Consider the following 23,398-nt stretch of genomic DNA (forward strand, 5'->3'; position numbering starts at 1 on the left):
GGAAAAATGACATCTTCCTATTCCACATCTGTGCTCCCCACATCTTACTGACAAAAGTAGGTTTTTACTACTGTTTGTACTCTCTCCCCACTGCAGCCCCAGGGCAGCCTGCACCCCAAACCCCTCATCGCCGGCCCCACCCCAGAGCCTTCACCCCTAGCCGGAGCCCTCACCCTGTTTACCCAACCCTCTGCCTCAGCCCCCTCCTTCATCCTGAACCCATCATCCCCAGCCCCACCCGAGACCTCATTCCCCCACTCCAACCCTCTGCCCCAGCCCTGAGCTACCTCCCACACTCTGAACCCCACGGCCCCACCCCCGAACCACACATCACTTCCATATTGGTGCACATAAAATTAATTCCGCGCATAGATGTTAAAAATTAGAGGGAACGCTGACCATGTGTACAATAAAACCCCAGGTAACCACCCTTGTCTGAGTCATTTCTGTCCCACCATGCATTGCCAAAACTACCCAAGAGACAGCACAATGAACAGTGGCAGGTTGTATGCTAGGATGCCTACCAATGGTGCACTGCACTATTCATCAACGCAAATACTTCCAGTGAGTATGTGCAGCATTGACGCAAGGGGCCAAGCATGCACATGCATAAGCAATACACTGTGGTTTGCATCGGCAAAACTTTTGTAGACATGGCAGCAGTGCATGAGGAAGACCTGGGCGAATCACATGAATGTAGTGACTCTAAAGCATGCTCCACGCCACGCAAAGAAACCCTTGTATGCAAGCAATATGCTTTAGTGTCCTACTGGAAATGGGGGAGGATGGAACCAGTGAGAAGCTACAATGGGCACACCCCCTTGTCAAATTTATCTCAGTCTCTTGTAGTACTAGGGAATTTTTCACAATTTTTCACAATTTCAGTTAGCAGCTAGATTGTGGCCAATATGGTGTGCAAACAGACGTAAAGCACTCTAATTTCCTGCACTCAATATCCAGGAGAGAGCAGCCTGCATGCAGATGTTATATTCCCTTCCTCTTCCCTCCCCCTGCCCCCCATGTGTGGGTGGGAGTGGCTGGGGAAAAACTGTTCCCTACCTTTCGTAACTGTTGGTCTTAGAGAGGTGTTGCTCCTGTCCAGTCCATTCGAGGTGTAAATTGCAGGTGTAACCCTGAGATGCTATGTCCAGAACCCAATGGACCAAGGTGGCTTGGGACTGGGCCAAAGGGAAGGGACGAAGACAGTTGAGGAAAGAGTGGGGTGGATCCTGGAAGGTGACTGGGGCGTCACTCTCTATTGCACCCTCAAAATGAGTGCTTCTGGCCACTGGTGTCTTTTGCCAGGCCCCGGGCTGCGTGAGTGAATGGGAGGAGGAAGGATGACTGCGGCTGAAACTAACATCTCTGTCCCTTCTCCTTGCAGAACCTGGATGAGACCGCCAAGGCCTAGGAGGTGGGGGTGGCTGCAACCGCTTTCTTCCAGGCTGTGGTTATGCATGCCCAGCAAGGAAAGGGTGGTCCTGGTGTCCTTTAGCCCATGCAGCCTAGCATCCGTCTGGTCCAAAAAGAGCCCGTTCCCATCAAATGGGAGGCCCTGGATGGAGGTCTGCATTTCCTGGGAGAGTCCAGCAGTCTGAGGCCAGGAGCTGCACCTAATTACCACTGCAAATATGACCACCCTGGCTGCTGAGTCTGCCACATGCCATATGCCATCTGGAAGGAGCACCTGGCAGCCGCAGTGCCCTCCTCCACCAGGGTTCCAAATTCTTGGGGCAAACCCCATGGGAGGGACTCCTTGAACTTATGAAGGGAGTCCCATAAATTAAAATTGGGATGGCTCAAGAGGGTCTGATGGTTTGCCAATGGAATTGCAAACTGGCTGTCAAATAAATTTTCCTTCCAAACAGGTTCAACCATTTGGTCTCTATTTGGGGGGGTGGGGTCGAGCTAGTATGCCCGATTGTCTCTTTCATTGGCCGCAGAGCCCACCAGCGAGCCCAGGGAAGGGTGGGTGTAGAGGTATCCAAACCCTTTGGCTGGGATAAAGTATTTCATTTCGGCCCTTTTTGAGATGGGAAAAATGGAGGAAGGAGTTTGCCAGGGGGCCCTGGCAATCTTAAGGACACTGTCATGCACCAGTAGTGCGACGGGGTTGGGGTAGAGGCTAACAGGACATTAAACAAGGTGTCCAACTGCTCAGCCATTTCCTCCGCCTTCAGGCCCAAGTTCTCAGCCAAGATGATGACTGCACTGCTGGGGGAGGCTCCAGGGCATCTTCCCCCACAGGGGAGGAAGGCTTAGGGGTGGGTGCAGTTCCCTCTGCCTCCATCTCCGAGCATGTCTCATGCACTGAGCCTGGTGCAGTCTGTACCACCAGCTGTTGCTCTGAGATGTCAGCAATGAACAGTGTGAAGGGGGCATCGCCATAATCCGCATTATTTTGCCAAAAATGTGCAGAATTTGGGATTTTTTGGCACAGAATTTCCCCAGCTGTAAACTACTATAAATAAAGTATTTACAAGGCCCTAAGGCTTGAAGTCAGTAGATGAAAAACTGCTAGCCATTGCAATTCAAGGAAAGGCGCTCCAACTAACCCCCACAGATAGTAAGAAGGAACTGAGGGGGCATAGGGTTGGCGGTGCCTGATATACTGGCATATAAACACGGCACTCAAATGAGTGCCAGTGCCGACCCTACAGGTACCACAAAGGCAAGAATCTCAGATGACCACGCATGTCGGCATGTGCACACCTAGAATGGAATCGACATGAGCAAGCACTCGAAGAATAGGAACAACTTTGACTTCACACCAGCTGGGCACTCCTGTGCTGATTGATTTATGCTGTATGAGGTTCAGGGTATGTCCCCGATCTGGGAACTAGTGGAAGCTGGAGGCAGATTGTGACTGTCATAATTGCCTCCTGTCTTGGCAGCCGCTCTAGGGTGTGGGCGTTTTTGCAGAAAAGAGATTGCATTCTCAAGTTCAACCTCCATAGTGATGGCATAACCAAGCAGCCCATCAGTCCTATCCTACTGCAGATCTTTAGATCCATGCAGAACCTATTATAGGCACAGATCGGGAAGCTGGTGCTCAAGAGGTAGCTAAGCCTTCTGCTCCATATGAGTGCATCTAGAAGAACAGTCCCACCCAACTTGATTTCCTCCAATTGTACTGAAACTAGACAGAGGGAGACTAGTCCATTCTTACAACCAGGAGACAGACTCAGATCTTCCTGTTTCATTCCTAGCTCTGCCACTGACCATATATAATGTTGGTCATTTAACATTTTCATGCCTCTATTTACCCATATGTAAATCAGACCAAAACCCTTCTGAAGCTCCATTAACTAATTTTGCAAAATACTTTTGAGATCCAGGAATGTAATTACAAAGCATAAATTAATGAACACAAATCTATTACAAGGTGTAAACAAATTGTGAATAAGAATTTGATGTGATTTCAGTAGGGCAGTATTGTTATTAAAGTCATTTAGTCTAAATTCAGTTCTGCTGTGTCACACTGATTAAAACAGCCAGCCATGTACAGTACAGGAGGAAGGGAAAGATGTCACAGTTCAACTGTGTGGAGCAGATGGGAGGAATTGTTGCACACTAACCTGACTTAATTCCTCAATTTGCCAGATTATAGGTGTTAAAAATGCTCATAAATAATAAACTGACACACTCTTACTGATAGGCATAATGCAAACAACTGCAGCACCTTTTCCTGATATAACTCCATATGGTCAGGATTTAATAATTAAATAAAGAGCCTAAGCAGCAAGACTGGAACTAATTTAAAAAAATCCCATGCATTTGAACCAGTGAAAGTATTAAAGTTGACTACAGACAAGTTACTTCACAACAATCAATTCTGGAATATATTGAAGTCCTTAAAAAAGTTAATCTGTTTTAAACAGCATCACACACGTATGTGAGACTTGGCTTCGCAGGATTTTTCTCCCCAACCACTAGTGTGGGGAACTCCCATTCCAGGGGTTGGAAATGCTATTCCCACACCGCTCCTACTGTTACTTTAAAAAAAAAAATGTTTGAGCGCGGCATCTGGGAACCCCTTGATAGGGCAGGCAGTCCAGGGGCAATGGGACAGAGTTGGGATAAAGTTACTGTTATCCAGGGAGACAGGATGCTCAATGGATTGATTGCAACTGCTTATGTATTCCAATGAAACCTCTCACACAAATGGGTAAAGTGTGTGTTAGGAACAGAACCAGGCAAATGTCTCCAGGATAGGATTGTCTGAGGTGGATTCAGTGTTGACATGCAGCTGTGGTGGGATCTGCTTGTCCACAGCTGTCCCTTCACATGCATCAAGGAAAACAGCAATGAACAGAGGAGTGTTCGCTTGGTGGTACCGATGGCTGTCCCCCACAAGCCGTAGGATTCCCTCACAGATCAAAGATGCCATGGCAAGTGGTGGGGCATTACAAGTCTGTCAAAGTCTCTCAGCTTTTATTAATCCGATTCCTGGTAATGTAATACACCCTGCAGCAGAAAGCCACACTGCTCATTCCCACATCATATGAAATCATTCACCATTTTATGTACAAGTTTTGAATTACAATCTTCAACTTTTCATCAACAAAAATAAAGCCTAAAAAAGCATTTTTGGTAAAACCACTCAGTATACAGAAGCATACTTTCATTACACAATGTCTTACACAACACATACTTTCACAAAAAGCAGAACCTGTTACTGTTTTGAGAATGAGGAGGTAGCGCCCAGACAAACCTAGATATTTCACATCCATGACTAGAGGGATAGCTTTGAGTAAAAGATATGAAAAATATGTCCTGAACCCTCCAAAATAGTTTAATAGAAAAAATAAAAGTACGTTTGTAAACAACTTTAAAACAAAAGCCTTTTGAAAATGCTGTAGTCACAAGGTAGATTAATTCTCCTTGGCTCAAACAGCCATTGCTATCCCCTAGGTTTGCTGGGTAAGATGTACAAGGATTTTGCCCACACAGAAGACTTCACTGAGAAAGTGGAGGCAAATAGTTCAAATTTTTGGTGGAATTAGGGAAGGGAAGATGAAAGGCAAAAGGACATGAACTCTATATTCCCTCTGGAAAATACAGTTAGAATGGCAACACAATCTAAGAAGTGAATGGAGTTGAATTCCACACACTGTACAGTACTTATTTTACAATCTGAGACCTTCTTCAATGTAAACTTAAAAGGTTATAAGCAACTGTTCTAACTTAGGCTTTTGTATTATGTACCATTAAATGAAGTTAGCATTCCTTTCACTTCCATTATTCCAATTTTGCCGTAAAGTGACTTTGCACAAGAAGTGTTAATATTAATTTATTTAAACATGTTTCATTATGACACAGAAGAACCTCTAACTGTCCTGGGAAATCATTTTGCAATTATTAACCATGCATGTGAAGTCAAGCATTAGTATTCATTCTACTCTACTTCATGCTTAAACACATGCTAAGAAGCTGCTGAACACTGACTGTGTCCATTTTGGTAGATGGACAGATGTAGGCAAACAGCAATGCTTTGGATCACTTGTGCTATTCCTAATACTACAGTTATTTTCTCTGCCAATTACATTTTGCTATAAATATGTGTGCCCTTAAGTTGATCCCAATATCAGTTTCAGCTAACTAATCAAATTATCTGCTAAGGTTTCGGGAATGATAACCCTTCCTTTATTTAAATAAAGTGAGGGAAGGGTTTTAACTCCAGAAAGGCTTGCCAATAATAGGTTTATTTTAAAGTTAGAATGACACTGTTCATTCAGTAAGTTATCCTTCATCTTTGATATTCTTATACATTCACAATATCATCAACGTTTATCAGATAGGAAGAAGAGGGGAAGAAAAAAGTTGCAAGTATTTTACCAAGTGCTACTGATGAACTCTTGCACTAATTTATTCATCTGAAATGAAGCCCAACAACTAAATCATCACAATAAACTTTTGATCATCTTGCTGGTATTTTGATGATACAGAGACTAAGTTTTCATTTTATATTTTCTCTTTGCAAAATTTATATTTGAAAAAGATTAATGTTATTAAAACCTGAGTCTGAGAACTTAAAAATAGTTTAGGATTCTAGTAAAAAGTGACTCAGTTGGAAGTTAGTTTATAATCCAAACAATTTCGCTGATTTCTGCCTACATAATCATGGCAAATACAGATACTGACCATTCCATGTTTTGTTTGAGTTTGTTAAATGCAACTCTTCAGTCACAGAAGGCATTCTGTGGCGGGCTTGCTTTGAACACTTCTCAAACAACTGAAAGAACTAGGATTTACGAAGGAGACTAAGCCATTTCTCTCATTTTCTTACCAGCTTCATCCATCTGCATTGCCTACTTCATATCATGTTTTTGTATTTAAAAATAAATAAAAATCACTCAAGTCCTCATCTCTTTTTCCAAAAGAAACTTATTTACATGTATGGTGAATATGGATGTTTTCTTTTCAGCATTTCAGTAAGGGTTCAAAAAGATCCCAATAACTAATATGAAGGGAATGATTATATAGAACTTTATATTCATTTGCTTTCTGAATTGACTTCCAAAGATGCTACAGGCACAAAAGCTTTAAAGATTAACACATGCTTCCACACATTTTGATTTTTCTTCTTTTATACAAGAGACCCACTTTGCTCAATGAATCACCATCATAATTTTTTGTCCAGTATGATTAGGTGAAACTGCATGACACCCCACTCCTCACCCAAAAAAAGTAAAGAAAATACAGCATTTTGCTTCAAATATTTTATGAATGCAAGATTACAAGGAACATATTAGCCAAAATGCAGGGCTATCAAGCACTGAACCAGTGATGTTGGCATCAGTCTGACTACCATTTTGCATGTGGAAAAATGCACTAAATCTACAGGTAAAAGGCATCACTAATGCATCATGAATTACTCTGGTCAATCAACATCAGCTCTGCAGCATAGTGCATGAGAAAATGACTGTTGTAAATTTGTTTGAGATGAGACACAAGAACAAAACCATTCTAAAACAGAAGTTTTTGTTTTGCTCTTATTGAGGTAACATCAGAAATTAAAACAAGATCTTACAATTTAGCAGCCATTTTAATGCTTTTGTTAGGCTAGCCTTCACACACTGAGCACGTGTACAGCCACAGTTCACTGTATTTGTGTAAGCTGAGTGCTGGTGATTAATTCAAGTCACTGTTCTCCCACCTTGTTCAATAAACCTGTTGAACTGAATATCCACCAAAAGAAAAGGAAAATAAATGACGTTCTAAGTGCAACAGACAAATATAGGCATTCTGAACACATCAAGAAGCTAACACTCATGAGCTGTCATAATAAGGAATAATACAAAAGTCTTTTCTGTGCATATTTTTGATTTGAAAGGTCCCAGTGAATCATGATGTGCCTTGCCGTTTCTGTTGCTGATTTCTGATGACCTCTAACTGTTTTTTGCATTGCTGGTAGTAAGTTGAAAGACTTTTGTTTTCATCTAAAAGCTTTTTATGTTCTTGTACCAGACGGGATGTGTTTTGCTGGTCTTTTTCATCCTGGTCCAGTTCTGCTATTAGCTCCTGTCTAAAGATAAAAAATGTTAGCATTAAAATGTTATGGAGACTGAGAAGATTCATAATCTGTTTTTGTGAGTAGTCACTATTGTATATTTTTATTTTTAACCAAATAAAAATTTTTATATTTCATTTGTCACTATGAGTTTATGAAGAATGTGTCTCAGGTCTACTTTTTAGTACAACAGAAAGGCCTAAGAGTTCACAACAAGCAAAACCTCTTGATTAATCTTTGGTTCAGTCTGGATATAACATATGAAGTAATGCCATATGAAGTAATGCTCTATTCCGAAATCAAAGCTACATTTATGCAATTAAAACTAACTGCAAAGCAAACTCCTGATTCCTTATCTCATGCCTTTTTATAATAGCTTTTAAGTTCAATTCAACTGAAGCCAAAGTACTGCAGATAAATTCATTAAACATATTTAGCCACAGTTTCCCCAGATTCACAGCAAAGAAGTCACATTTACAAAGTTTTAAACTAGATGTTAATTTTAAAATCCATTCAACTTTTGAAATACGGGATTCAACCTAAACTCATGAGATGGCAGATTTGGTTTTTAAATTATTCTCTATACTTCTCAGTACATGAACTGAATACTGAATGCAAACACAGAGCTTTTCTATACATTATTCTAATCTGTAAATTTTAAAAAAAAATCTCACTAAGTAAAGGCTCCAAACTTACAATAAAGTCCATGCAATGGGACCTGCATCCTACATACTGTCACTCAAAATGGGACTTGACATGGATGAAGGAGTCTGATTGCTCAGAGCTCATTGCATAACAGGAACCTAATGTCTTGCCACAATTTATTCAGACGAATGGCTTGTCTTCACTACGGGGGTAAGTTAACCTAAGTTACGCTACTCCAGCTACGTGAATAACGTAGTTGCAGTCGACGTAGCTTAGGTCGATTTACCCAGGTCTTCAGGGCACTGAGTCAATGGGAGACTCTCTCTGGTCGACTTCCCTTACTCTTCTCGGAGAGCTGGAGTACCGGGGTCGACTGGACAGCGCTCTGCCATCAATATAGCGGGTCTTTCCTAGACCTGCTAAATCAATCCTTGCTGTATCGATTGCAGCAACCCTGATCTCCCTGTAGTGGAGACCAGCCCTTAGTCCCTGATCCTGCTCGAATGTGCATGTGTTTAAGGTTAAGCACATGGAGTAATCTTACACACTTCAATGAAGGACTGGGACCTTAAAAAGTAAAATCTGTTAAAAGCAACACTCCCACTTCAGACAAGAATATTTTTTTCAATGAATATTTATTAGTAACTGCTATGCTCTGTCACTCAAACCCTTCTGTCTAATAAAGCCATAAAATGAAAGGTACTGAGACAGAGATATAATACTCCAGTACACAAAGATACACTTCACTTGTCTCATCTCACTATTTCTAAATCTATTTTTTCTCTTCGCAAGAAGTGAAAGTTTAATTTTATGGCAAGAGTCATTAAAAAAGTAGTGTGGTATAAACACATGAAAAAAAAAGGAAGAAATTTTAGTACAAGATGTCAAAGTTGTTTAACTCTTTCTCGGAAAAAATGTTGAACTAAATCTCTTCATTTTTACACTGCAATTCTCTATTTTGAGCTGCACCCCTGTTAAAATAGTGGAAACAAGGGTCAGGCAGACTATTTTCACAACTTTCATTTCAGATAATTGATGCAATAAGTATTCAAAATGTGTTCCAATAATTATTTATAGATGAGCAAAAAAATTCCAGTAGGCTGACTACAAATTATTTTACAAAATCATTTATCTGGCAGCTAACTAGAATGTATTTTATTTTACCATTTGTTTGTGGGTTGATGGGGGGGGCAAGTTGTCATCAATATTTAAAGACAAAATGGTAAAGAAGAAAGTTAGTGATGCTAATTCCCACTCAACGATTTGTAATTACTGTATGAAAGATGGAATATTTTCCACAACACAATTTTAATTACTTCATTCATCAATAAAGACACAATATCACTAACACAAACAATGCTCTTCTTTGAATACACATGGATAGATATATTATGGATAAGGAAAGAACAAAAATGTTATTTATCAATAAAAATGGAAGAATTTTCTGTTTGGGCTGTCTGGAAAAGGAAGGTGAAATGAATAAAACTATACTCTTGCAGGGTGAGATCCTAAAGTTAGGAAAAATAAAATCATCCTGAAAATGAAACTCATTTTACACAATAGGTAATTTAAGGATTTTCAGAATCAATACTATTTAAAAAAATATTATCTAGTTTTAAAACTCAGAACCCCAAGGACAAATATTTCAGAAACCTTGTCCTCCGGATGCTAAGCTGAAAAACAGAGGAGCAAAATTTGCCCATATTTTCTCCTGTTCTCAAACCAGGCAATCAGAAGTCCCATTCTGTACCCTGGCTCCTGCTATCTCCACTGTACAAGAGCCCTAGACACCTCTATTCTCCTCTCTGGTCCACCCCCAACTAACATAAAAAGACAGCCTCCTTTTCTAGAGGGTTGAAAGCCTCATGCTTCCTACCTGTCTGACCTCAGCCACTGGTTGGCAACTTGTTGGTTACTCCCATCTCCAACTTCAATGCTCCATGCATGCAACCTCCCCAACACTGCTTCCCAACTCTATGAAAGCACTGAATTGAATATCTAATATATCATCGTTTTGTTTACCTGAAGCATCTACAGGCATGGAGCCTCTCAGTTCCCTGTGGTCGCAGTTTGCCGTTCCCAGCCAATGGGAGCTGCGGGAAGTGGCGACACTTCCCGCAGCTCCTATTGGCTGGGAATGGCAAACCGCAGCCACTGGGAGCTGAGGGGCTCCGTGCCTGCAGATGCTCCAGGCAAACAAAACGTCCCATCCTGACCCGCCAGTGGCTTACCCTGATGGGCCAGGAGCTGAAGTTTGCCAACCCTGAAATATAGGGTTGGCTTATGAAAGGGTCACATAGTTTTTACCTTTTTTACTTATCCATCGGGGGGGGGGGGGGGGGAGGGGAGGGGTCGTCTTATAAACAAGCTGGCTTATGATCGAGTATATACAGTAATTATTATATTAAATTGCAATATGCCTTGACAGAAAGGCGACCTCCAGCTAATATAAACAGGTGTTACTGATCGTCATACATAGGTGTGAAACTTTTTAATGTAAAAGTTGTACAGAAGACATATTGTGACATTTAATAAGTTTTTCAACTATTACTAATAGATCTATGTCACGAGCACAAATATTCTATATGTTTGGGAATTAATATTAAGTTTGGGAATGGTGCATTGATTTTTCTGTAGGAGAAGTTAAGGCATTAAAATACAACATAATTAGTTAGGATTATTATGCTGGTGCAAAAGGAATCTGTACATGAGAACAGAAAGCATTTACAAGCATTTTACTTACTTTCTCTGCAACAGCAATGCAATTTCTGTCTGAACTTTCATATATTCTTGTGCCATTTTACAGTGCTGTTCAAATACAGCCATAGATTCTTTGGAGTTTGGGCATGGTGCTAGAGGCTGGAAATAAATCAGACGTTAAAATCTAATCAACTGATATCTCAATACATAGTGTGTTAGAATGTGTCTGCAATATATTTATACCAGCTTTCAGAAACTAGTAAGCTTTTAAAAATAAGTGCTAAACCATACCCTGGAAAAATCTTAGTGCACTGTTGCCAAAACTGAATCAGACCTAACATCTACGTTTATTGCTCTACCACATTCTTTGTTACAAAGGATGATGATCAAAAACACTATTTGATCACCCATGGAACAAAAAGTTTGGATGAGACTGTAGCAATTTTATTCTAGGACCTCAAGTTAATTTCTTATTCATGCTTTTAAACTAAGATTTCAATTTGTTTTAAGGATCATATTTCCCAGGGCTTGTTTTTAATAGCTTGATTAAATCTGAGTCAACCAATCTCAGGTTACAGAATAATTTTTTTTAGCCTTGTTCAAAAGTTAGGCAGGACACAAACATCAGCGAATATGCAAAACAATATTTTTTTATGTCACTCAGGAAAAATAAAAAGATGAAAATGCTTTTCGACTAGTTTAGACTCAATTTAAAATTCGATTGCTTGTAAAATATACAATTATTACCTGCAACTGGTGATCTAGTGTAAGATATGCCATTGGGATGGAGTTATCTGACCCATTGGTATCTGTAACAATACCACAACTGTAATATATTTTCAATTGAGTTAATTGTACATTTCCATGTACGACATCCATAAGACACTATACTTCCTTAGCAAAAAAGGATTATTATTTAAACAAAACTAAACATCAATATGCAGAACAGTATATGGAAATATCAGTTTTTTGGGTTTGTGTTTTGTAAAGTTATTTGAGAATGACAACATTATTAGAGTACGATCTATCTTACCGAAAAGAAACAAAAATTAAATATTACACTTTTATAAATTTCTAGAGGCCATTTTAGTTGAACATAGGGTTTTTTGCACAGAGTTTGCATTCTGGTGGTCTGTTTATGAAGTTATTTGCTATGCCATTCTTGCTTATGAGGGATCAGCCAATCAGCCTACCCATCAACCGAATTTAAATTAACGCTGGGCAAAACCAGTTCTGAAAAACAAAAATGAACACAAATTTTGTTCAATCATGACATGACTGACTTTGGTCAGACATGAAACCAACCCTATAAGATTTGGCAAATACCACCTCTTCCACCCAATATGCACTAGGACACCTTTCTTCCCAATACTCTTAGGGATAGCAGAGGAGTAATGTGGGAAACTTATAGCAGCTCTGCTGGACCTGGCTGCTGTTGCTCTCTTCCAAAACAGTAACACCATGGGCCTTCCCAGAACTTTCCCTCCAAACTACACTACATGCTTCTGGAATCTCACATGCTTGTATCTTTAGAAACCCAAGATCTGAGGGACACAAGCCTGTTGCTAAATCTTAAGATACAGCAGTAGGGTTAAGTGGAGAAACTACTGGGTTCCAGCACTGTGTGTGACTGCTATCAGGAGAGCAAATGGTAGAGGATAGGTGGGAAAGAAGTAGGCTGCCCCAAAAGCATCTGCCATAAAGTAGTGGGTGGTGGCGGCGAAAATGAAAAGGTGTTGCCTCCCAAAGATTACCTATCTCCAAAAGCAACTTCAAAAAGGTAAAGGAAATGGGAGGGTGAGAAAAGAGAAACTGCCTTTCTCCTCCTTAAACAGCAAAATGAGAACTAGGGATAATGACTCTCATGCAGAAAGTGAATACCAAAAGAGGGCTATCCAAGGTCATGCTGTAACCAACCTTGCCTTAAAATGAGAACTTTTTGAAATAGTTTTTCTGATATATTCCACCCCCCCCCCCCCCCCAAGACAGATTTACGCAAGCCATGAACTAAAGACTGTTTCTGAAAAGGAGCTGAGACTCTGGGCTCCCAGTGCTACATATAATTTCTGAGGCAAATATGTCAGAAAGTCTTCCCACTTCTGATCTTAGGATGTCACAGAGAACTGATGGTGTTAGTGTGTTGAAGTTCTGATCCTTTTATAATGGTTTGTAAGCACTGGACTAAGTGTATAAGAATTCTTTAACTAGATTCCACTATTACATTACACTCACTCAACCATGTGTTATAACAAAAAAAAAGAGAGTGATACTCTGATAAACAAATATTTTACACACTTCTGAAATAAAACGTTATGCTAACTTTTTGCAAAACACCTTGCAATAGCACGTGTGGACATGCCTTCTTCCTCCCCCCATGCCTCTCCAGATATGGGCCTGAATCTGCCACCCTTACTTATCCTGAATAGTACTTTATCCAAAAAGGTGGCTCACTGAAATCTAGACAAGTGTATTTATAATGTACACACACAATAAAATGTTGCCTTGTGTTTTAAAAAATTAGCATAAAAATTCATGTTCAAAACTGTAAAGTAGAATATTCTATTTATAGGCGCATCATAGGAAAATTACATATTTTGCTTTTAATTAACTATAGTTAAGAGTTTATTTAATTTCACTGAGTCTACTTAAAGAATTTGTACAACAACCAGTGAGCAAATGCAGTAATGGTTTTAATGAGTCTGAAAACTAAAACCAATCAATTGCTCTATTATTCAAGTTCTTTGTAAAGTTTACACACACACTGATCTTAATCAAAATAAATTATAAAATAAACCTCTTAGAACTTTAAGACAATAAATAAAACGAAAAAAAAACAAAACAAAACAAAAAACAAAAACCAATCATCACCTGTAGATTCATCAGGTGTCCATGGAAGACTCCGAGCTGGCTTTTCAGAGGTTGGTCCTGAGGTAGTGATCATTCTCACACTAGGACTAGATGACCTACTGCTGTTTCTGCTTTCCTGCACAAATAAAACAAGATTTTTAAATAAGACACTGATATTCTCATGTGACAGTGACGAAACCAAACAAGGGAAGATTGGTTCAAGAGTTTGTTTTATTAGCCCTTTTTGAGCTGGCTAACTGATACAAAGAAACAAGAACATTCATTTCTATAGTTCTTTTTATCCGGAAAGTTTTCAAAATGCTTGATAAACTTTACGAGCATATATAGAAATTATATAGGAATCATTTCATCCACACCTAAAATTTATCTTTGAAGTATAGCAGCAGTTCTCAAATTTCATTGTATCGCGACCCCCTTCTAACAACAAAAATTACTACACGACCCCAGGAGGGAAGACTGAAGCCCGAGTCTGCCTGAGCCCTACTGCCCTTTGTGTGGGGAGGAGAGGGTGGGAGGAAGGGGAAAGAAACGGGGATGACAAACCCAAGGGCTTCTTCTGTGGGCCGGGGGCCTGTAACCTGAGCTCCACCACCTAGGGCAGAAGCTGAAGCCTGAGCCCCACCTCCCCGTGCGGCTGGGCTTGGCCTTATACAATGTACTCAAGAGGCTGCATTTTGAGCATCCTGTTACGATTCTACATAACAATTGTCACGGTCGAGTCAGAAGCTGCATTTATTGGAACGTCAGCTTCAGGTTTGAGAAAACTAAGGAACCCAGTTCATTTCCAGTGTTTCAGCAATAAGAAATTAAACGACTGCACACAGCTGGAAGTAGTTCAAAAGTTAAGCACGTAGTGAGATGCAAACACATGTACAGACGACTACATGGCAGCCCTGCAGACATCAGAAATTGACACATGGGCCAAGAAGGGTGCCGACAATGCTTGTGCTCTAGTTGAATGGGTGATTATGATCGCTGATGGAGGCACTTTTGCCTGATCATAGCAGAACTGGATGCAGGCTGTGATCCAAGATGAAATTCTCTGGGTGGATAATGGACGAACCTTCATCTTATCTGCCACCCCGATGAACAACTGCGTTGACTTGCAAAATGGCTTCGTCCTCTCGATGTGGAAGGTTAGCACTCTCCTGACATCCAGGAATGGCAACGTATGTTCCTCCTCAGACTTATGAGGCTTTGGGCAGAACACTGGCAAGAATATGTCCTGGCTTGTGTGAAATACTTAATCCTGCCATGATTGCAGGGGACTGGACTAGATGACCTCTAAAGGTCCCTTCCAGTTCTATGATTTTATGACATTGCAAAACCACCTTAGGCAAGAAAGCTGGATGCAGCCGCAACTGTACTTTGTCCTTGAAGAACACCATATAGGGCAGCTCCGATGTAATCGCCCTACTCTCAGAGACTCTTCAGGCAGAAGTTATAACCACCAGGAATGACACCTTCTGGGAGAGCAGAAGAAGGGAACAGGATGCCAAGGGCTTGAAGGGAGTTTCATGAGCAGCACGAGTACCAGATTCAGGTCCCACGGAGGGATTGGGTCCCATACTTGGGGGTAGAGCCGCTCCAGACCCTTTAAGAACGGGACTGTCATGCTATGAGCGAAGACTGATCTGTCCTGGAACGGAGGGTGAAAGGCAGATATAGTGGCCAAGTGGACCTTAACTGATGAAAGGGACAAATCCTGGAGCTTGAGATGCATAAGGTAGTCCAGGATCAGCTGCAGCGAGGCCTGCTCTGGCCTAAGCTCTTGGGCTGAGGCCCAGTAAATGAATTGTTTCCATTTGGCCAGGTAGGACACTCTATTGAAGGGCTAACTATGCCCCAGTAGGACCCGTTGGACTCGGGCTGAACATTCTTGCTTCTCAGTAGTTAACCATGGAGCCACCAAGCTGTGAGGTGCAGCGCTGCCAGATTTGGGTGCAGGAACCAGCCATGATTCTGCTACAAGAGATCTGGCCAGTGGGTCAGTGGCATCAGCTTCATCACTGACAGATCCAGGAGCGTGCTGAACCACTGCTGGTGAGGCCAAGCTGGGGCTATCAGGATAACCTTGTCCTTGTCCTGCTTGATCTTCATGAGGACTTTATGAAGCAATGGCACCAGTGGGAAAGCGTACATCAGAGCCCCTGAGCAAGGAAGTAGAAAGGTGTCTGACAGGGAGCCCGTTGACCCCCTGAAATGAGCAGAACCGGTTTCACTTCCTGTTCTTGCGAGTCGCGAACAAGTCCACCTGAAGAGACCCCCACTTTCGGGAGATCTGGTTGACCACATCGGGGTGGAGAGATCACTTGTGGCGAGATGAGACGGTTCTGCCAATATGTTCCTGGTTCCAGGGAGGTGCGCTGCCACAAGATGAATGGCATGCTGCACACAGAAGTCCCATAGTGAGGACTGACGACCTGGCTCCACCCTACTTGCTGATATAAAACATTGTGGCAGTGCTGACAGTCAGGACTTGAACCACTTTGCTTTGTAACTGGGACCGAAAAGCCTGGCAACCGCCCTGAGCTTCCTGACATTTACATGGAGGATGCGGTCGACTCATGACCACAGCCCTGTGTACTGAGCTCGCCCAGGTGGGCTTTCAGCCTGGCGTTGGACACCAGAGTTAGCAACGTGGCTGGGGCTGCCGAGGGGACTGCCTGCAACACCGATGTGAGGTCCATCCACCACGCCAGTGATGCCCGGCTGTACCTTGACTACCAGCTCCAGGTTGTGCCTGTTGGGGATGCAGACCGATGCCAACTATGGCTGCAGCAGCAGGAGGTGGAGTTGGGCATGACGGTCACGTAAGTACAAGCAGCCATGTGGCTTAGTAGCCTTCGGCAAGTGTGGGGGTTGGTGAATGGGTGGTCCCTCACAGTGGAGATTACATCTAATGTGGCTCGGAAAGGTCTCCGGAAGGAATGCCCTGGACCGCATAGAATCAAGAACTGTCCCAATAAACTCTGTATGTTGCACTGGTACGAGGATCAAATTTCTTTTTGTTCACTAACAGGCCCAGGTTGCAGCATGTGGACTGCAGGAGATCGAGACTGCTCTGCACTTGATACTGTGATCTGCCCTTGACGAGCCAATCATGGAGATAAGGGTAGACCTGGACTCCCCTACGCCTCAGGTAAGCGGCTACTGGGGCCATGCATTTTGTAAAGACCTGTGGGGCCGAGGAGAGGCCAAAGGGGAGCTCCGTGAACTGGAAATGGCACTGGCCCACCATAAAACTGAGGAACAGTCTGTGCCCTTGGAAGAGAGAGATATGAAAAAGTGTCTTTGAAGTCTTCCGGATCCAGGGAAGGAATGCTGTAGGCCAGGGATACCATGTGAAACTTCAACTTCTTGAGATACTTGTTGATTCGTGTCAGGTCCAGAATGGGACACAGGCCCCCTTTTGCCTTTGGGATCAGGAAATAGCAGGAGCAGAAACCTTTCCCCCCATATTTCTTGAGGGACGTCCTCCACTTCCTCAAGTTGCAGGCCGTTGTTTATCTCCTGAATGAGGTGTTGCTCGTGAGAAGAGTTCCTGAAGAGGGATGGGGAAGAAGGGTGTGGGAGGGAGGGCCCAAAAACGGAAGGGTACAGCCCAGTGACACAAGAGTTCAGCCCAGTGACACAAGAGTTCAAGATGAGTCTCAACCAGTCTGAATGGTAAGGAGGGAGATGGTTGAGGAAAAGATGGGGTGGATCCGTGGATGTGACTGGGGTGTCGCTCTCGAGTGCGCCCTCAAAACACCCTGCTTCTGGCCTCCATGGTGTTTTGCCAGGCCAGGCTGCACAGGTGAAAGGGAGGAGAAAGGGCAGCAGTGACCGGAATGGCTTTGTCACAGATTCAGGCATATCCATCCCCAGGGAGCGGAGGGTGGCCCGAGTGTCCTTCAGACCGTGCAGCCTTGCATTTGTCTGATCGGAAAAGAGCCCGACTCCACTGAACGGAAGATCTTGCATGGAGGACTGCATCTCCTGGGACAGGCCAGCAGGTTCAAGCCAGGAGCTACGCCTCATGACCACCACCGAGGTGACCACCCTGGCCGCCGAGTTGGCCGCATCCCAGACCATCTGGAGGGAGCACCAAGCTGCTGCGGTACTTTCCTCCACAAGAGGAACTCTTGGGCCACCTCCTGGGGCCTGGAATCCTTAAACTTATGGAGGGAGTCCCACAGGTTAAAATTATAATGTCCCAAAAGAGCCTGGTAGTTCGCTCCCAGAACTGGAGACTGGCCGTGGAATAAATTTTTCTTCCAGAAAGATCCAGTCTCTTAGCCTGTGTATTTTTGGGGGTGGAACTAGCAGGCCCTTGCTTGTCCTTTTTGTTGGCTGCCAACACAACCAACGACCCCAGGGGCGGGTGGGTATATAAGTATTTGAACCCCTTGGCGGGACAAAATACTTTTTCTCAGCCCTCTTGGAAATGAGCAGGATGAAGGCCAGGGTTTGCCAGAGGGCTCTGGCAATGTTCAGGACCCCTTCGTGTTCCGGGAGTGAGACACATGCGGGGGTGGACAGGGACAATACACTGAATAACGTATCTGATTGCTCCGCCATCTCTTCCGCTTCGAGGCCTACATTAGCGGCCACCCGGACCAAGGCTTGGTGCTCCTTAAAGTCGTCCGGTGGGCTAGCATAGGAGGGCAACGCTACTGTCTCATCTGGAGAGGACAATGATGAATGAACCACCGGGGAGGGCCCAGGGGATCATCTTTCGCAGGGGAAGGAGGTCTCCGGGTGGGCACCTGTTCCTCCACCACAGCGCCCGTCAGCACCTCCTGCACCGAGCCTGGTGCCACCGGTGCCAATTGGGGTTTGTCCAACACAGTGACCGAGAACTGGAGATGGGGGCATCAGCATAACCGGCATGCACCAGGTGTTCCAATAAGGCCATTGCGCTGGCCACTGGCCCTGCTGCCAAGTTGGCATCACTGCGGCGGATGCAACCCCCGAAGCCCAGTCGCGACAGTGCTGTCTTGGCAAGAGGCTGAACTCCCTCTCCGTGCCAGAGAAATCCTCCTCCGGTGACCAGGGCGAGACCATTGACACCTGAGTTTGGTGGCTAACCATCGCCTCGGGTGACCGGTGCCTTGAATCGTTAGACTGGTGCCGGGAGTACGGGGAGCGACACCGTGTTGGAGAGCATCCGTGAGATCTTGGTGATGGTGACCGTTGGTGTGAAGATGATCGGTGCTCGACTGTAAGGCAACCAGAGCCTCCCCCTGGGTGAGGCCCAGCGCAAGGGCGCAGACCACAGCACGATGCCGGCGACCTGTAATGGCAAACGGGTGGCCTGAGCTGACGCAGAGACAAAGGATGTGGAGAAAAAGGGCTCTGCCTAGACTCTGGCAGTGCTCACTCACCTTCTGGGAGGCCTTCATGGCTGGTTTACCCTTGTAGGGATCTTTCGCTGGGTCCATCAGCATAAACAGTGCTGGCTGTGGTGGGAGAGTCCGTTGCTCTCCGAGTGCTGGGAGTGCATTGACTGTGCCATCAGCCTGGGTCCCCTACTGCTCTCCAGTGTTGGTGGTGGATCCCTTGGGAGGGGGGGAAGAAGGTCCCCTCAGGGGCGTGCCCCCTTGCGGCTCCAGCGTGGGTGGACAGCCCGAACAGAGTCTTGTGCCCCATGCCCCTTGATCCGACTTGCTTGGTATCGGGTCCCTCTTCTTAGTCTTCTTCTTGGGCACCGGTGAAGTGGATCGGTACTGGTAAGAACCCAGTGCCGGGGGCGTGATACATACCGAGGTGAAGTGCTAGGCATTGCGTCCGGGCCAGCTCCGAGGCTGGGCGAAGAGCGGCCTCCATGAGGAGGGTCCTCAAGCGATTGTCACGTTAGTTCTGTATCCTGGGACGAATGTTCTTACAGATGCGACACTTCTCTAACGTGGGACTCCCCCAGGCACTTCAGACAGCTACCATGCGGGTCACTAACAGGCATAGGAAGCCTGTTGCAGTCAGAGCAGGGCTTAAAACTCGGAGTTCAGGTATGCCCCAGCCTGAGGCAAAGTCCCTGCCAGGACCCCGACAGTACTTAACAGCTACTTACTAACAAATCTACTATAAATAAACTATTTACAGCTGGAACCTGAGATTTGAGTAGGAAAAAAACGCTGACAACTTGTGAAGCAAGGGCAAGAGGCGCTCCGACCAACTACCAGGAGCAGTAAGAAGGAACTGAGAGGCCGCAGGGCCGGCGGTGCTTGATATACTGACACATGAGTGTGGGATTCGAGGGGGTGCCACAGCCAGCCCTATGGATACTGCTAAGGCAAAAGTCTCGGACAACTGTGCACGTGGGCATGCACACACCTAAAATGGAACTGACATGAGCAAGCACTTGAATTCTGTGCTGGAGAAAATTAGAACAAAATGTGACTCAGTGCATGGGTTGTCAAGAGGTCCAGAAGATCCACCCACCCTTTCTTTATGGGAGCGGATGTTCCAGTTTTTTTTAATTGTAAAATGGGGTGTCACGAACTGGAATAGGTTGAAAGCCCCTGGCTTTGTGCATTCAGTTGTTCATGCCCTGGATGCAAAATTCAGCCAAACAGCAAATCCTTATTTGCAGAGCATTAGACTGACCACGCTGATAATGCCATTCAATACCAGGAATTAGTGTTGGACAACATTTCTAATCACAGCAGCAATACAATAAAATACAATAGTCATAGACCTCCAGCTGCAAATGGTGGAAATCAAGTCTAACATACCAGAATTTGTATTTTGTTGAGAGGGGGAGAAGAAGTGATCTCCCTTGACAAAAATCAGCAAAATACAGACACTAAATCTCTGATGGCTGTGATCAGTCAGAGGAAAAAAAAACACAACAGACCTCCCTCTTGCACATTAGTTTTTTCCAAACACAACTACACATGGGCCAGTTGATGCATGCTCTTCCGTTATCACAATGGTGAAATGAGGAATTGCAAAGGAACTATAGGACAATGAAGATTATGCATGATTTAATATTTATACTTCAGTTGTGCTCAGAGGCGCCCATCAGGATTGAGGCTCCATTGTGCTGGCACTGTACAAATGTATATGAAGACATGGTAAACTAAAATTAAAAATAGTTTTTCAAAAAAATGGTATACAAACTAAATTTAGCCTGGATTATATGCACTTTCATTTTCATCCTGCTTGTCCCAATCGGATTTTTTATTATAGCACCACAGTTGTGCAACATTCTTAATAAAATATGAGGTTTAGAGCGCTCTTTGCCTTGAAAAGCTTACAAATCTAAATTGGACAATAGAAATACATTTATAAAGGGAATAATCACTATGGTATTTAAACTACATTAAAAACAGAACAATGTAACATCTTCCCATCATTAAGAAAAGACTGATATTTTTCCTCCAGGACAAGACTGTCATATGCCCTATTTTGGGAACGAAAGAAGAGGTGCTGGTTCCAGCATTTACGTTCACTCAGCCTGAAGAAAAAAAGTTGTATCTCCTGTTAAAGTTTTCCCATGTTTGGGCTCTAGTGGGTTTCTAATAAGAACGAATGCTGGAGCAGGCAATTAGGTATGGAGAATAACCTACTGCAAACTCCTGCCAATTTTTTCCTCTGAATTGATAGTGAAATAGCATGACAAAGCAGAGAGAGTGAGAAGCAATCTCCAATTTAGCAGGCCTAGGCCATTTAAGGCTTAATAGATTGTAACCAGCATTCTGAAAGTCACCTGTCACTTCACTGGCAACCAATGCAGTGTGTGGAGTACAAGGGTTTAAAGGGCATGGCAATGGACGCAAACAGTGGTGAAGTCTAGGTGATGAAGGCTAGGTGAAAGAAGTGGGTTTAAGGAGAGACTACAGAGATGTAGAGAAGAAGGATGTTTGCAATGAAGTAAGGGGTGGGGGAAGGATAACATTTATATATAATTTGAAATGGTATATGTGCAGAAACACAGTGAACTGATCAGAGCTGTGTGGATTTATAACCTCTTTATAAACTGAATTTTTCTCTTTTATCTAGTAGGTTGTTTATATTGCTAATAATCATTATTTTGAAGCTTTAAATTAAAAAAAGTCAAGGATAGCTGGAGCTCAGCTCAGAGTTATGGAAATCCATAAATATAGGCCTTGAACTTTAGGAGCAGTCTCAGGTCCTTCTGTCCATTCACACAAGACAGGAGGCCATGAATGTGGTTTATTAGGCCACAACTTCATTCACTTAAAATATCAGAGTACCTGGCAACGAATTGTACAGTGCAGGAAGCAGTAGGGGAAGGTGGGGATTGGCTCCCCAATTTTCCAGATGTAGGAAACCAAAACACCTTCCTCAGCAAGCTTAAAGGGGGCTAGGAAAAGGAGGGGGTTGGCTCTCTACTCTATGAAACATGGGTGCCCGAAGCTCTAGTAAAAAGTCCTCCAGGGCTTCATGGGCAATAAATACCACTTTCTTCCCCCAAACTCTTCTGGTCAGCGGGAAGGACAATGCAGTGACCTTCTGCTGATATGGCCCCAAATGCTTCTTGCCCTTCTTGTCCATCTCTAAACTTTTCCCCCTTCTCCCCACCTGCTGTAAGGGAGTAGATGAAGGCACATCACCACTTTCTTCCAGCTAGACCCACTCGTGTGAAGACTGCAGTGGGCATATCTAGGAGACAAACTTGCTTGCTTTCTACACTAATGTGTTGTGTGATTGAAAAGTTCTGACTTGGTATTACAAGTTCGACAGTATTAGTTTTAGACTTTTCCATTACTTCCCATTCACAGGCCTCAAAAGCAAGAACACAAAAACCTGTGACTTAACATTATCCACAATGTATTTATGACCTTTGAGGTATTATTTTATTCTGCTTACCTTGTATGCTACACTATGATTCATACTTGTAATAGGGCACTTCAAAATGCAAAATATAAATTGTATTTCAAAATATAAATGGAATATGAATAGAATTTCAGACAGACCTAGCAGAAATGTAAAACAAAAGATATACAGATTTCTAACCCTTAGGCTGGCACAGGTAGGAGGGAAGAAAAGGAAAATGGTGAAAGCTACACCAGCATCATGTTCTGCTCTCTGGTGTAAACAAAGGTACCAGCAGAAAACTGAGGTGAAAAAGCCTTTTGTTGTTACTCCTGGTCAAAGGAGCAATTATTTGGCAGGAACACAGCTAGAATCTAAGAAAGTAGCACATAGCAACTTTCAAAGGCAGGATACATGAAAGTTAAGAAGTTCTAATACAGATGCTATATATCTAGTCTAGTAGTATTATAATCTGGTATCTGCAAACAATCATTTTTAAAAGGTAATAGAAGGAACTAAAAGTTACAAATAAAAGAATATTTTAATATTGCATAAAATAGTGGCATATAGGTGTGACAGAAGTGCACTGAAACCTTAATCACAAAATAGTTAAACGTTACAGAATAATGAAAAAATTGAAACAATTTTGATTAAGTCTTTTCTCTAATTACACTGCGTGACTAAGTAAATGTAGATTTATTTATTACTGTGCTTGTATCTGTAGAATGCTTTTATTTAAAAAGCCCTATGTTCGGTATGTAATAAAAACGTTTTGAAATTTTAAAATTGATGCTGATGCTTTCTTCTGACATATACGCATATTCCCAAATAAACCAGACAAATTAGATTTTGGGGAAAGGACAAGGTTTCTGTTACTACAACATTGTATGAAACGGAAGAGAGATCAAA

General features: G+C 43.1%; 1 protein-coding gene across 4 annotated transcripts in view; it reads right to left on the minus strand.

Moving 5' to 3' along the window:
* Positions 1-4,396: 4,396 nt before the first annotated feature.
* Positions 4,397-23,398, minus strand: part of MAP3K7 (mitogen-activated protein kinase kinase kinase 7) — a 71,978-nt gene continuing 52,976 nt past the window's right edge. For all 4 annotated transcript variants that reach the window (XM_074948115.1, XM_074948114.1, XM_074948113.1 and 1 more), the window contains 4 exons: positions 13,727-13,841; positions 11,606-11,667; positions 10,902-11,017; positions 4,397-7,528 (listed from right to left, as the gene is read on the minus strand). In XM_074948115.1, the coding sequence (XP_074804216.1) occupies positions 7,348-7,528; positions 10,902-11,017; positions 11,606-11,667; positions 13,727-13,841 (474 nt within the window). In that variant the 3' untranslated portion in view covers positions 4,397-7,347. The remainder of the gene's footprint in view (positions 7,529-10,901; positions 11,018-11,605; positions 11,668-13,726; positions 13,842-23,398) is intronic.

This window comes from Natator depressus, chromosome 3 (assembly GCF_965152275.1).
Source record: "Natator depressus isolate rNatDep1 chromosome 3, rNatDep2.hap1, whole genome shotgun sequence".
Taxonomy (NCBI): domain Eukaryota; kingdom Metazoa; phylum Chordata; order Testudines; family Cheloniidae; genus Natator; species Natator depressus.